We start from the raw sequence: 16,294 nt of genomic DNA, 5'->3' as shown, positions 1-16,294 counted from the left end.
ATGGGGCCACAAAGAGTCAGACACAACTGAGCGACTTTCACTTCACTTCACTTCACTTAGACCTACAGACCAAGCGGGCGCAAACTTTGTCCCTCAGAATAAAAAAGCCTCCATGGTCCCAGGAAGGGATGTCATCAAATTTTTCCCAAATAGGGCAGTTGGACCATAAGTTCTGAGTGTGAGAAGAGCCCTGGGGTCGTGAGAGGTGAGGATGGAGAGGAGGGCAGGAGAGGAAATCAGGGACAGGTGGTGGGCGTGGGCACAGTGTCCCCGAGAGAGGACAGGCAGAGGTGAGAGCTGGAGAGGGTGGAGACTCCCTGCACGAGGCCATGTCCAGGATTCAAGTCAGCGCACACCCGGCTCCCACCATGTCTTTTCTGGGCTTGATGTCCCCACCCAGAGGTCACCCAGGGCCATCTTCATGGATCGAAGAACATGAGCAGACAGCACATGTTCAAACACAGGACCTGTGGGCATCAGAGGAGGAAGAGGCTGCAGAGTGACCCAGAGGCACGCTGAAGCTTCAGGGGTCTAGCTGTGAGCAGGCGGTACACAGGGGCGGGGGTGAGAGAGCTCACCACTGCCCTGACTCTGCTCCAGGAGGACCCTCTTGCCAGATCTCTGCCTTCAATCCCCAAAATCTCACTCATGACAGATGCATGGTTTTTTTTTTAACTGAAGTAGAGTTGATCTATCAACTCTATCAATAACCTCAGATATGCAAATGACACCACCCTTATGGCAGAAAGTGAAGAACTAAAGAGCCTCTTGATGAAAGTGAAAGAGGAGAGTGAAAAATGGGCCTAAAACTCAACATTCAGAAAAGTAAGATCATGGCATCTGGTCCCATCACTTCATGGCAAAGAGAAGGGGAAACAATGGAAACAGTGACAGACTTTATTTTGGGGGGGCTCCAAAATCAATGCAGATGGTGACTGCAGCCATGGAATTAAAAAATGCTTGCTCCTTGGAAGAAAAGCTATGACCAACCTAGTTCAGTTCAGTTCAATCGCTCAGTCGTGTCTGATTCTTTGCGACCCCATGAATCACAGCACGCCAGGCCTCCCTGTCCATCACCAACTCCAGAGCTCACTCAGACTCATGTCCATTGAGTCAGTGATGCCATCCAGCCATCTCATCCTCTGTCGTCCCCTTCTCCTCCTGCCCCTAAACCCTCCCAGCATCAAAGTCTTTTCCAATGAGTCAACTCTTCGCATGAGGTGGCCAAAGTACTGGAGTTTCAGCTTCAGCATCATTCCCTCCAAAGAAACCCCAGGGCTGATCTCCTTCAGAATGGACTGGTTGGATCTCCTTGCAGTCCAAGGGACTCTCAAGAGTCTTCTGCAACACCACAGTTCAAAAGCATCAATCCTTCGGTGCTCAGCCTTCTTCACAGTCCAACTCTCACATCCATATATGACCACAGGAAAAACCATAGCCTTGACTAGATGGACCTTTGTTGGCAAAGTAATGTCTCTGCTTTTGAATATGCTATCTAAGATGGTTATAACTTTCCTTCCAAGGAGTAAGCGTCTTTTAATTTCATGGCTGCAGTCACCATCTGCAGTGATTTTGGAGCCCAAAAAAATAAAGTCTGACACTGTTTCCACTGTTTCCCCATCTATTTCCCATGAAGTGATGGGACCGGATGCCATGATCTTTGTTTTCTGAATGTTGAGCTTTAGGCCAACTTTTTCACTCACCACTTTCACTTTCATCAAGAGGCTATTTAGTTCCTCTTCACTTTCTGCCATAAGGGTGGTGTCATCTGCATATCTGAAGTTATTGATATTTCTCCCAGCAATCTTGATTCCAGCTTGTGCTTCTTCCAGTCCAGCGTTTCTCATGATGTACTCTGCATATAAGTTAAATAACCAGGGTGACAATATACAGCCTTGACGTACTCCTTTTCCTATCTGGAACCAGTCTGTTGTTCCATGTCCAGTTCTAACTGTTGCTTCCTGACCTGCATACAGATTTCTCAAGAGGCAGGTCAGGTGGTCTGGCATTCCCATCTCTTGAAGAATTTTCCACAGTTTATTGTGATCCACACAGTCAAAGGCTTTGGCATAGTCAATAAAGCAGAAATAGATGTTTTTCTGGAACTCTCTTGCTTTTTCCATGATCCAGCAGATGTTGGCAATTTGATCTCTGGTTTCTCTGCCTTTTCTAAAACCAGCTTGAACATCAGGAAATTCACAGTTCACGTATTGCTGAAGCCTGGCTTGGAGAATTTTGAGCATTACTTTACTAGCATGTGAGATGAGTGCAATTGTGTAATAGTTTGAGCATTCTTCGGCATTGCCTTTCTTAGGGATTGGAATGAAAACTGACCTTTTCCAGTCCTGTGGCCACTGCTGAGTTTTCCAAATTTGCTGGCATATTGAGTGCAGCACTTTCACAGCATCATCTTTCAGGATTTGAAATAGCTCAACTGGAATTTCATCACCTCCACCAGCTTTGTTCGTAGTGATGCTTTCTAAGGCCCACTTGACTTCACATTCCAGGATGTCTGGCTCTAGATGAGTGATCACACCACCATGATTATCTGGGTCGTGAAGATCTTTTTTGTACAGTTCTTCTGTGTATTCTTGCCACCTCTTCTTAATATCTTCTGCTTCTGTTAGGTCCATACCATTTCTGTCCTTTATCGAGCCCATCTTTGCATGAAATGTTCCCTTGGTATCTCTAATTTTCTTGAAGAGATCTCTAGTCTTTCCCATTCTGTTGTTTTCCTCTATTTCTTTGCACTGATTGCTGAGGAAGGCTTTCTTATATCTTCTTGCTATTCTTTGGAACTCTGCATTCAGATGCTTCTATCTTTCCTTTTCTCCTTTGCTTTTCGCTTCTCTTCTTTTCACAGCTATTTGTAAGGCCTCCCCAGACAGCCATTTTGTTTTTCTGCATTTCTTTTCCATGGGGATGGTCTTGATCCCTGTCTCCTGGACAATGTCACAAACCTCAGTCCATAGTTCATCAGGCACTCTATCTATCAGATCTAGTCCCTTAAATCTATTTCTCACTTCCACTGTATAATCATAAGGGATTTGATTTAGGTCATACCTGAATGGTCTAGTGGTTTTCCCTACTTTCTTCAATTTAAGTCTGAAATTGGCAATAAGGAGTTCATGATCTGAGCCACAGTCAGCTCCTGGTCTTGTTTTTGTTGACTGTATAGAGCTTCTCCATCTTTGGCTGCAAAGAATATAATCAATCTGATTTCAGTGTTGACCATCTGGTGATGTCCATGTGTAGAGTCTTCTCTTGTGTTGTTGAAAGAGGGTGTTTGCTATGACCAGTGCATTTTCTTGGCAAAACTCTATTAGTCTTTGCCCTGCTTCATTCCGTATTCCAAGGCCAAATTTGCCTGTTACTCCAGGTGTTTCTTGACTTCCTACTTTTGTGTTCCAGTCCCCTATAATGAAAAGGACATCTTTTTTGGGTGTTAGTTCTAAAAGGTCTTGTAGGTCTTCATAGAACCGTTCAACTTCAGCTTCTTCATCGTTACTGGTTGGGGCATAGACTTGGATTACTGTGATATTGAATGGTTTGCCTTGGAAATGAACAGAGATCATTCTGTCATTTTGAGATTGCATCCAAGTACTGCATTTCAGACTCTTTTGTTGACCATGATGGCTACTCCATTTCTTCTGAGGGATTCCTGCCCACAGTAGTAGATATAATGGTCATCTGAGTTAAATTCACCCATTCCAGTCCATTTCAGTTCGCTGATTCCCAGAATGTCAACATTCACTCTTGCCATCTCTTGTTTGACCACTTCCAATTTGCCTTGATTCATGGACCTGACATTCCAGGTTCCTATGCAATATTGCTCTTTACAGCATCGGACCTTGCTTCTATCACCAGTCACATCCACAGCTGGGTATTGTTTTTGCTTTGGCTCCATCCTTTCATTCTTTCTGGAGTTATTTCTCCACTGATCTCAAGTAGCATATTGGGCACCTACTGACTTTGGGAGTTCCTCTTTCAGTATCCTATCATTTTGCCTTTTCATACTGTTCATGGGGTTCTCAAGGCAAGAATACTGAAGTGGTTTGCCATTCCCTTCTCCAGTGAGCAACCTAGACAATATATTAAAAAGCAGAGACATTACTTTGCCAACATAGATCCATCTAGTCAAAGCTATGGTTTTTCCAGTAGTCATGTATGGATGTGAGAGTTGAACTATAAAGAAAGCTGAGCACCGAAGAGTTGATGTTTTTGAACTGTGGTGCTGGAGAAGACTCTTGAGAGTCCCTTGGATTGCAAGGAGACCCAACCATTGCATCCTAAGGGAAGTCAGTCCTGACTATTCATTGGAAGGACTGATGCTGAAGCTGAAACTCCAGTACTCTGGCCACCTGATGTGAAGAACTGACTCATTGGTAAATATCCTGATGCTGGGAAAGATCAGAATGAGATGGTTGGATGGCATCACTGACTCAATGGACATGAGTTTGGGTGAACTCCAGGAGTTGGTGATGGACAGGGAGGCCTGGTGTGCTGCAGTCTATGGGGTTGCAAAGACTTGGACACGACTGAGTGACTGAACTGAACTGAGCTGAGAGTTGATTTCCAATGGTGTGTTAGTTTCAGGTGTACAGTAAAGTGACGTGTATATGGATACGTATGTGTATGTATGTATATAATCACATATATATTCTTTTTCAGGTTCTTTTCCATTATAGGTTATTACAAGGTATTGAATAGAGTTCTCTGTGCTCTACAGTAGGCCCTGGTTGTTTGTCTCTTTTGTGTATAGTAATGTGTATATCTTATGATTCCAAACTCCTGATTTATCCCTCCGTCTGTTACCCTTCTGCTAACCGTAACTTTGTTTCCTATGTCTGTTTCTGTCGTGTTAATCAGTTCATTTGTATCATTTTTTTCGATTCCACATGGAAGTGACATCATATGACATTTGCCTTTCTCTGACTTGTTTCGTTTAGTATGATCATCTCTAGGTCCATCCACCTTGCTGCAGACGGTTTTATTTCATTCTCTTTTGTAGTTGAGTATTCCATTATATATGTGTGTGTGTGTGTGTGTGTGCGTATCACAACTTTATCCATTCATCTGCTGATAGACACTTAAGTTGCTTCCATGTCTTGACTGTTGTAAATAGTGCAAGGTGATGGTCTTTAAGCAAACATGCTTAGAAGCTTGGTTTTTATTTTTTAAACCCAGATGAGAAAGACAGCACAGGAATTAGCATCCCCAGTTTGTTTGTACAAGCAAAACAAAAGTTGGGAAACCAGGGAGGAAGCCACTCTCACTCTGTCCACCAGACAGAAATACGTTCCTTCCGTGCGTTCCCTCCCTGTGATCCCCATCAGCAGGTATGGGTCATATGGTTCAGTTCAGTTCAGTCGCTCAGTTGTGTCTGACTCTTTTCGACCCCTTGAACTGCAGCACACCAGGCCTCCCTGTCCATCACCAACTCCCGGAGTTCACTCAAACTCACGTCTATGGAGTCGGTGATGCCATCCAGCCATCTCATCCTCTGTCGTCCCCTTCTCCTCCTGCCCCCAATCCCTCCCAGTTATATGGTCACACGTATTCAACATAAGATACACGCCCCCAGAAGCCCAAATCCTGCTTTGTCTTTTTGCCATGTTGCCACATCTGCTTTCTTTGGTTTCTCAGAGACAGCCGAGCTCGTCATTTCGTCTTAGTCTTCTGCCGGCCTGCGGCGTCTGTGTCTCCACCTGACTCTCGAGCCCCCGGATGCCGGTGTGCCCGGTCCCGCCTGAGAGCCCGCCGCTCCCGCTTCTGTGGTCTGCGTGTTGTGCCCAGGGCTGCACCCGACTCACGTCTGTCAGATTGTTTTCTGAGGTTTGTTTATTGTTCTCTCATCTGACTTCGCCTCTGCAGACTATTTATGATTTCTGCCAAGGTTTGGACAAGGTAAATCTCCTGCAGCGGTTGCTCAAAATTGCATGAAGCTCATGCTTGTGTAATTATGGAAGATGAAAACTGGAGAAAGAAGTCAAATAAAGTAGCAACTTCACAATATGAAGAATTCAGTCTCTTGACTTTTTACTGCTCTGGTCCCAATTCTCTATTGGAGTTACAAAGCAAGCCATTTAAAAGGGACACCATCTATATAAATGTAGATTACCTATAATTTATAATTTGTGTTTACAAATATATGTAACATGGAATGAATGCTTGATTCAGCACATATGAAGGACACTGCTGCTGCTGCTGCTGCTAAGTCACTTCAGTCATGTCCAACTCTGTGCGACCCCATAGACGGCAGCCCACGAGGCTCCCCTGTCCCTGGGATTCTCCAGGCAAGAACACTGGAGTGGGTTGCCATTGCCTTCTCCAATGCAGGAAAGTGAAAAGTGAAAGGGAAGTCGCTCAGTCGTGTCCGACTCTTAGTGACCCCATGGACTGCGGCCCACCAGGCTCCTCCATCCAAGGGATTTTCCAGGCAAGAGCACTGGAGTGGGATGCCATTTGCCTTCTCCATGAAGGACACTGAAGAGTATAAAAAGCCTTTTGATGAAGGTGAAAGAGGAGAGTGAAAAAGTTGGCTTAAAACTCAACATTCAGAAAATGAAGATCATGGCATCTGGTCCCATCACTTCATGGAAATATATGGGGAAACAGTGGAAACAGTGGCAGACTTTATTTCTGGGGGCTCAAAAATCACTACAGATGGTGACTGCAGCCATGGAATTAAAAGACGCTTACTCCTTGGAAGGAAAGTTACGACCAACCTAGATAGCATATTCAAAAGCAGAAACATTACTTTGCGAACAAAGGTCCATGTAGTCAAGGCTATGGTTTTTCCTGTGGTCATGTATGGATGTGAGAGTTGGACTGTGAAGAAGGCTGAGCGCCAAAGAATTGATGCTTTTGAACTGTGGTGTTGGAGAAGACTCTTGAGAGTCCCTTGGACTGTAAGGAGATCCAACCAGTCCATTCTAAAGGCTATTAGCCCTGGGATTTCTTTGGAGAGAATGATGCTAAAGCTGAAACTCCAGTACTTTGGCCACCTCATGCGAAGAGTTGACTCATTGGGAAAGACTCTGATACTGGGAGGCATTGGGGGCAGGAGGAGAAGGGGACGACAGAGGATGAGATGGCTGGATGGCATCACTGACTCGATAGACGTGAGTCTGAGTGAACTCCGGGAGTTGGTGATGGACAGGGAGGCCTGGCGTGATGTGATTCATGGAGTCGCAGAGAGTCAGACATGACTGAGTGACTGAACTGAACTGAACTGAAGAGTATAAAAAAGAAAACTATTGCCCACATTCCACAACCTGGAGAAAAATCACTGTAAAGTCTGGATGTTCCTGTCTGGCGTTCTCCTGTGCACACACTCACGTCCGGATGTTCCTTTCCGGTGTTCTCCTGTGCACACACTCACGTCCGGATGTTCCTTTCCGGTGTTCTCCTGTGCACACACTCACGTCTGGATGTTCCTTTCCGGTGTTCTCCTGTGCACACACTCTCGTCCGGATGTTCCTGTCTGATGTTCTCCTGTGCACACACTCACGTCCGGATGTTCCTGTCTGGCGTTCTCCTGTGCACACACTCACGTCCGGATGTTCCTTTCCGGTGTTCTCCTGTGCACACACTCACGTCCGGATGTTCCTTTCCGGTGTTCTCCTGTGCACACACTCACGTCCGGATGTTCCTGTCTGGTGTTCTCCTGTGCACACACTCACGTCCGGATGTTCGTTTCTGGTGTTCTCCTGTGCACACACTCACGTCCGGATGTTCCTTTCCGGTGTTCTCCTGTGCACACACTCTCGTCCGGATGTTCCTTTCCGGTGTTCTCCTGTGCACACACTCTCGTCCGGATGTTCCTTTCCAGTGTTCTCCTGTGCGCACACTCATGTCCGGATGTTCCTGTCTGGCGTTCTCCTGTGCACACACTCACGTCCGGATGTTCGTTTCTGGTGTTCTCCTGTGCACACACTCACGTCCGGATGTTCGTTTCCGGTGTTCTCCTGTGCACACACTCACGTCCGGATGTTCCTTTCCGGTGTTCTCCTGTGCACACACTCTCGTCCGGATGTTCCTTTCCAGTGTTCTCCTGTGCGCACACTCATGTCCGGATGTTCCTGTCTGGCGTTCTCCTGTGCACACACTCACGTCCGGATGTTCCTGTCTGGTGTTCTCCTGTGCACACACTCACGTCCGGATGTTCCTTTCCGGTGTTCTCCTGTGCACACACTCTCGTCCGGATGTTCCTGTCTGGCGTTCTCCTGTGCACACACTCACGTCTGGATGTTCCTTTCCGGTGTTCTCCTGTGCACACACTCTCGTCCGGATGTTCCTGTCTGGCGTTCTTCTGTGCACACACTCACGTCTGGATGTTCCTTTCCGGTGTTCTCCTGTGCACACACTCACGTCCGGATGTTCCTTTCCGGTGTTCTCCTGTGCACACACTCACGTCTGGATGTTCCTTTCCGGTGTTCTCCTGTGCACACACTCACGTCCGGATGTTCCTGTCTGGCGTTCTCCAGTGCACACACTCACGTCCGGATGTTCCTTTCTGGTGTTCTCCTGTGCACACACTCTCGTCCGGATGTTCCTGTCTGGTGTTCTCTTGTGCACACTCACATAGCACAGTCACAGGCTGTTAGCTCATGCAGCTCACCGGAAGCTGAGTCCACATTCTTTCAATAAAGTGCAAATCTCAGTGTCACAGGCCAGTATCTGTGAGTGTGAATGTGTATATAGAAGAAAGCCAAAAAGGCACATCCTGACTTTTAAGTGACTTTTCTCTGGGTTGTGGAATGTGGGCAATATTAGTTTCCTTTTTTAGACTTCTCAGTGTCCCTCATATATTCTGTAGTGGGCATCCACTCCACTCCATGTCACATCTATTTGTATACACAAATATTAAATTCCAGATAGTCAACATTTACATATAAGAAGAATTTTTATAATGAGAACAAAATATAGATCTAACTGAGGAAAAAATCTTGTCAGGGACACTGAGACTTTCTGGTGACCTCCTCCTGACCTTTGACCCTGAGGGCTGGAATCCATGTGGGGCGGGAACAGCGAGTTCAGCCCAGACTTCTAGCTCTCCAGGCTCAGCTGCGAGAGGCAGAGGGCAGGGGTCATTCCCAGCGGGTGAGACAGGGGTGCTGGCAGCCATCCCTCCTTCACTGGAGCCCTAATGACATACCGGAACCCCTGGGCCCTCACTCAGGGACGACACACGAGCGGCCTCCTCTGCTGACAGTGGACTTCACGGCCGTGAAGAGCGGGAGCGCCGTGACTGAGGCCGGGACTGTCCCGGCCCCAAGCAGCGTCTCGAGAGCCACGATGTCAAGTCCAGCGTGAACGGACTCAGGACACACTCCTCCTCCAAGAAGCCAGTGGCCTCGACAGCCCTGAGAAGCATTTTTACGATGAACACTTTATTGAGATTATTGGACAACAATTGCCTCTCCTTCACAGTCTTTTTAGTGAGCTTTCTGTTTCATCTCAGGGTGTAGCCAGTTAACAATGCTGTGATAGTCTCAGGTGGGCAGCAGAGGGACTCAGCTAACACCCACAGGCGTCCGTTCTCCCCAGACCCCCCTCCCGCCCCGGCTGCCACAGAACATGGAGCAGAGCGCCCTGCACTCGAACTGTCCCTAACTGTCGCCTCTTTTTCAAGTCTTCTAAATAAAGAGTCTGAAAACGAGCCTTTCAGGTGTTAAGCTTTGGAAGACCCATTTCTACTGGCAACCGAGCGAATTCACTCCGTTTTCTAAAACACTTCTGCGAGCCGTACCTGACTAATTCGCGGTGGGCCTTTCCCTTCTCGGGTTGGCCGGGGTGGGCTTTGTCCCTGTCATATCAGAGTTCTGTTAGCAGCTGGAAGTTGGCCACAGTGGGGACATTTGCACCAGGACAAACTTTTCCCTCCAGGGATCTGGTCGTTAACCTTTTACCAGCACACCACTGGAGTCATCCCAAGAAATGATTAGATCCAGTTCCTGGTGTTCTTGCCAAAACATCAAGTTCTAAACCACGGAAGGCTGCCCCACACCAGTGAATTCTTCTCCAGCCATGAACCTAGCCTTGCATTCCTCCCCTTGCAACACTCTGAAGACCCACCGTCACGCACGGCCTTCGGTCCTGTGGGTGGGTGTCAGCCAGGCCTGCTGAATTCTTTCGGCACATGGGCTGGTTCTCAGCAGGGCAGGGCTTATCTCCCCTGTGCAGCGTCAGTGCTGACATCTGAGCCTCCCCAAAGGCCTGGAATCACAGAGCAGGTCTTGAGGAGAACAAGCATCATTTGCAGGGCACCCGCTCCAGGTGAGGCGTCTGTCAAGGACAGTCTGTTCTCTGGAAGGGGGAAGGGACGTTTCTGACAGTGAGGAGGTTCCTGGGGACTCGGGGCTTTGAAATTCATCTCGAGACATCCCTGGTGGTCCGGTGGTTGGGAATCCGCCTTACAATGCAGGGGATGTATCAATCCCTGGTCAGGGAACTAAGATCTCACATGCCACAGAGTAATTAAGCCCAAGTACTGCGACTACTGAGCCCACGCAATCCGGAGCCCATGACAATTGGAGTCTGTGCGCTGAAACAGAAGATCCCCATGGGGCAACAAAGATTCTGCGTGCCACGGCTAAGAACGACTCAGCCAAATGCAAGTCAGGTTAAAAAGAAAGAAAGAAAGAAATCCCAGCTCATCTACCTAGTGGCCCCACCCATGACCCAGGATCATTCCCTATCTAACTCCTGACCTTGACAGAGGGGACCTGTCCAGGCTGTGACTCACGGTCCCCTTTGTAGCTCTGTTGTTGTTATCGTTCATTTGCTAAGTCATGTCTGATTCTTTGCGACCTCATAGACTGCAGCACACCAGGCTTCTCTGTCCTTCACTATCTACTGGAGTTTGCTCAAACTCTTGTCCATTGAGCCAGTGAAGAAATACAACCATCTCATCCTCTGCTGTCCCCTTCTCCTCCTGCCCTCAATCTTTCCCGGCATCAGGGTCTTTTCAGATGAGTCAGCTCTTCTCATCAGGTGGTCAAAGAATTTATTGGAGCTTCATCTCCAGCATCAGTCCTCCCAGTGAATATTCAGTGTTGATTTCCGTACTGGTTTGATCTCTTTGCAAGCCAAGGGAGGGAACCTCATAATCAACATCTAGGCATGATTTCTACCAGTCCACCCCACGGCTCTGGGAGGCATGAACCTGCTGGACTGCAAAGGAGCTCTTAGCTTCACAGAGCTTGTCAAGTTGGCAGTGAACTTTTTCTTTTTCCAGGGTCTCCAGTACCAACATAATGGGCCAGACTTCCCCATAATAAATAGAATCACCATGTGCCCCACTGAGAAAGCACCACCTCTACCTGATCTCTGAATGCCTTACTCTCTGCCTACATCCATGACAACTGACCACAGGTAAACACCTGAGGAATTGCAATGCTCTTGCCTGGTAGGTTATTACCAGCCATCAGCAAACTTCCTGTAAATAGTGAGTAAATGATCCAGGCTCGTGTGATCACTGCAGCATTGTCTTTGATTTTTTTTCCCCTCCTTTTTCTTTTTTAAAAAATGAAAACCATTCTTAGCTCAAAACTAAAAACCCCATTCTTGGCCATACAAAATGAGCCATGGCTGAACCCTGTTGCAATCCCACGTAACCCTAGGAATAGGGCTTCTGTGGCTTGGAGACAGATGGGCAGTCCGACTCAGAATGAAACTCTGAGGGTCTGCTCTCTAGAACCATTATCAGCCTCCGGGATCTTAGTTTCAAGTCTCTAATGTGTCTCTTGACACATCTAGTGTCAAGAACTAACACTTCATCAGGAGGCGCTATCCCAGGGAGTGAGTGTGGAGGAAGAGGGAGGAGGATAAGGTGACGTGTTTCCATGGCGACCTCCACTTCCCGCTGGGCCAACCGGTCAGCAGGTTCCTGCCCTCAGCCTGTGAACCCCTCTGGATGGCTCAGTGAAAACCACACCTGGGATTTCTGCCCATCGGAGGGTGAGAAGTGAGGAACTGGCGAGCTGGCCCTCTCCTGTCTCTTGCCTCCTGCCGCCCACTGGACAAGTGCAAGGCCAGCTCAGCAGTCCCACCAGGACAGCAGATACCACGGTGACCTTTCTCAGGCACCATCTGAGCCCCCGGGCCTGGGATCCCCACCCTTTACAGCGTAGATGACAAGCAGTCCACAATCCCTCCTAAAGGGAGAAGAGGGCCAGGACCCCAGTCTTCATCTTCTGGTTTGAAGGACTCAGACAGGGTGCAAACAGGTCAGGCCAAGACTAGTCTGGCAGGGTGGACCCTACGGCCACCAGCGTTCCCATCAGGAATGGCTTTCCGTGTACTCGGCACGTGGCATGCCAGTTAGCTTCACTCTTGAGGCCTTCAGCAGGGCAAGAAGCTTTGCCGGGTAGGCCACAGAGGTGAGGGTGACAGGCTCAGCTCTCTTGGGGACTTCCTGGCCCCCCGTCTTCCACCCGTCCCCTTTCTCCTCGTCGTCACGTTCATCTCCCTTTACCATCTCTTGCCCCCATCCACACACTTTCTTTCCAAGAGTCCTTCCCTACTCCTGCCACGGGCACCTCCGTCATTCTTCTTGATCTACAGCCTTGCACGGGTGGGGCTTGGCCAGCCATCATTTCCCTACTTAGCACCCTTTGCTCCCAAGCCACAGCCACGTGGTTTGGGAGGTGGCAAGGCCTCCCTCTCTCCGCTCCCCTTCCCAATCTCAGGCAGAGATCTGGGATGACCATTCCACCCCGGCACTTCCTCTGGCCTGGAGGACCAAAGCCAAGGACATCCACCCACTTGGAGGCCACATCACGTCAAATTACTTGGCATTTTCTGACTCCAGAAGGCGTAGTCAGGGGTTCTTTCTGGATTCCCACGAGTTCCCTCAGGGAGCCCACAGCCTCGATGGGGTGTCCTAGTTGATCTCAAGGTCTCAGGAGCTCCCCCAGGTGGAGGGGGCCTGTGCCAGACTTCCTTGAGCTCCTGCTCCAAGACACAGGTGGGAAGGTGTGTCTGTGCAGACCACTGACTCCAGGGCAGGGGTCCTGGATTGGCCCCCTGCCCTCTGCTTTGCTCTGCAGCACCAGTGTCGGTTCTCATCGTGCAGACGAGCCCTCCCGGCTTCCTGAGAGTCTGGGGTGCTGTCGACAGTCATGCCAGAGGGACCCCGTCTCTTTACTGAGCATCCACATAGATTCCCCCCGATGCGTGGTCTTCTCCCTGTATCACGGGGCCCCAGAAGCCTCAGTAGGGCCATGGGGTGGGGGTCTCCTATTTCCCATTCCTCCTCCCTTGCAGCCCTTGATCTGTTGAGGAGGAGCTGGGAGATGGGCCCACAGCAGCCCCTCTCTCCCTGAGAATCTCTTTCACAATGGGACCACCGTGTGTCCCAAGGCTGCTGCTGTCCACAGCTAAGACCCCTGGGCTCCTGCCTTGACAACTCAGCGAGGCGACCCGTCCCCATCTCCAGAGGGGATGTTGGCCATCCTGAGAGAGAGAGCAGTCAAGCCAGAACCCTCTGTTGCTCCCACAGAGGTTTAGTCTGGGCACTAGTGGTGTGTTTTCCACCCCGAACACCAAGGAGAAGCAGGTGGGCAGCGACCAATACGGCAGATAACGCAGGGTGAGCCGTGGCCCCAGTTTACAGATGGAAAACTTACAGGCAGAGGCTCAACAGAAGGCAGGGGTCCTGCCATCCAGGAGGGGCACTGTGGGCGGCATGGCTGTATGGACCAGCGGTGGATGGGCACCACAGGCAGGACGTGCACTCCAGCCATCTGCACCCCAGACTCCCCCACCACTGTGAGCCTCTCTGTATTTAAAGGGGTGTTAGGAGGGAGCAGGGCCTGGCCAGCTGCAGTGTAGAGAGAGATTTGGGGCTGGGAGAATGTCCAGGGGACAAGAGGAGCACTGGAATTCGGACTTTGGCCGCCTGGTTCCCAGGCTCTGCAGGTGCAGGCAGGGAGGGGATGGGATCGTTTTGCAAAGTCCGTCTCCTGTCTCTCCTCCGGGACACGAGATGCAGCTCTGCACGATTCCTTAGTGTGTCCTGACGTCGAGGGTGTCTTTGTAAAGGAACCAGGTAGCTCTGATACACGCCCCTCAGAGACGAGAATGAAAGAAGAGGGTGCGCACGGAGCACTGCACGCGGCGAGCACGTGCTGGGTCACAGTTCGTCCGCGGCGCCGGAGGCCTCCTGCGGTGCAGGCCCACCGTGGAGTGGACCCACCTCAGCCTCCTGGAGGACCACATAGCCTGCAGGGAAGGCCCTTCTTGGCCCCCAAAGCGCGCGGGGCTCCCATTCCAGACACTGCCCTGGGATAGGCATGTTTGGGGGGGGGGTGGTGTCAGCTTCAGCACCAACCCCAGCGATGCTGGCCGAGCCCGCCTTGGGACACACGCCCAGCAGAGTGTGTTAGGGAGAGAGACTCTGTCCCGGGGGCCCTGGTCCAGTCCATGGCCCCGAACACCAGCTGGAGGGCATGCCAACCAAGGAGAGATGCTCTGTCCTCCGAAGAAAGGGGCACCTCGGATATGCGAGGGTCACCACAGACAAGGGGGCCTTGTGGGCAAGCTGTCTTTCTAGGGCCTTTCCAGGAGAGTGAAGGGTACCAGTGGTCCAGAAACTCTGTGAAGGGGCCTCAAGCTTCCAGACACCAGAAAACCTGACCCATACATCAACCCTCAAAGTCTGGAGGCAAAAATCTGACAGGTAAACTCAACCTACCCCCTGCCAGCTCCCCCTGACCTAGAGCACAACTTTCATCTCAGTTAAACCCGCGGTTGCCTTTAACAGCCTCATGACGAGGAAGTTGGAAGTTTTAATCCTTTCTCATGTGACATGATAGCAAACAGTTTTTTGGCTTCTGTTAAGACCATGCCTTTTATTTGTGAAACAGCAAGCGAATTCAGTGAGGTACACGTTTAATCATTGGGCTCCTCTAGCAAAAAGAAGAAACTGACAACGTGAAAAGGTGGAGTCTTGGGCACTAATTTTTTTTTATTCATTTAGGTTTTTTTGTTTTAAGCTGCAATAATGAACCAAGCAGGTCTATACAGAGTGCTGTATGGTAGAGACAAAGTTATGGTGGTTTAAATTATCTGCAGATCTGCAAAAATAGATTAATTTGGGGGAGACATTTTTAAATAATAATAATTGCCGTGGGTTAAGCGTCATTGTGTCAGTGTGTGATTTTAAAACACTCTCAGAGGAAATCCCGTGGTGGTCCGTGGTTAGGACTCCGGTCTTCTACTGCTGGGGGCTGTGGTTCAAGTCCTAGTCAGGGAACTAAGATCCCTCAAGCTGTGTAGCATGGCCAACAAGGGAAGAGAAAACTCTCAGCAAACTATTAATATAATAATAGATAATAATATTTACTTTAATGTAGAAGAGTATTAATCAATAATTTTAGTCATGTCCAACTCTTTGCAACCCTATGGACTGTAACCCACCAGGCCCCTCTGTCCATGGGACTCTCCAGGCAAGAATACTGGAGTGGGTAGCCATTCCCTTCCCCAGGGGATCTTCACAACCCAGGGATCAAACCCAGGTCTCCTGCATTACTGGCAGATTCCTTACCGTCTGAGTCACCAGGGAAGCCCAATAATTATATTATTAAGAATACAATAGGACACCTTCTCTATACGACAAAAGACGTCTACAGAAAACTAAACAACCGAGGCTCACATCACAGTTCATGGAGAAATACTGGGCACTTTTTGTCCAGCTGGGAACTGGGCAAGGATGCCCACCATCACCACTTTATTCTACTTTGTATGGAGGCCCTACCCTGTGCCCTCAGAACTGTGACACTGAGGGTGTCACTTGCAAGGGGACAACGTAGATGCGGAGGCCAGCTCTCCAGGCCAGGCAGCGCTGTGCGGACACGTTCAGTGCTTTTCAGAGTCTCTTCCCTGGCGAGGTGAAGAAAGTCGGAGGCTGCATACCGTTGTCGATGACGCAGTCTACGACTTTCTGGGGAGGACTGTGAACACACACACATACACACACGTGTGTCGTGCACACGCAGCATAAACACACGTGTCCCCAAAAGAAAGGAAAACCTTCCCTGCGTCTGTATTTAGTTTAAAAACCAAAAGCCCTTCTCAGTAGGTGGCCAGCAGAATATAGACACCTCTCCGCTGGCTCCCAGACCATCTTGCAGCCAGAGAGAAGTGCCAGCCCGCTGGTCACTGCCTGGTTCAGGAACCTTCCCAACCACAGGGGCAGGTGGGCCTTGCCTCACTCGTGTCTTCAGACCCTGGGCAGAGCTGCCCCATGAGCTTGGGTCCCATTTTGGGAGCTGGCTAAGGGTCTCCC

At 49.5% G+C, this 16,294-nt stretch overlaps 1 protein-coding gene across 1 annotated transcript in view; it reads left to right on the top strand.

Annotated features, from left to right (window-relative positions):
- LOC132344957 (uncharacterized) overlaps positions 1-9,744 on the top strand; it is a 29,082-nt gene extending 19,338 nt beyond the window's left edge. Inside the window, exon 2 of the mRNA XM_059885250.1 lies at positions 5,647-9,744. Coding sequence (XP_059741233.1) covers positions 7,563-8,609 — 1,047 coding nt within the window. The 5' untranslated portion in view covers positions 5,647-7,562 and the 3' untranslated portion in view covers positions 8,610-9,744. The remainder of the gene's footprint in view (positions 1-5,646) is intronic.
- Positions 9,745-16,294: the final 6,550 nt, after the last annotated feature.

This window comes from Bos taurus, chromosome 3 (assembly GCF_002263795.3).
Source record: "Bos taurus isolate L1 Dominette 01449 registration number 42190680 breed Hereford chromosome 3, ARS-UCD2.0, whole genome shotgun sequence".
NCBI lineage: Eukaryota > Metazoa > Chordata > Mammalia > Artiodactyla > Bovidae > Bos > Bos taurus.
The sequence above is the reverse complement of the archived record's forward strand: the minus strand, read 5'-3'. Positions and strand labels throughout refer to the sequence as shown.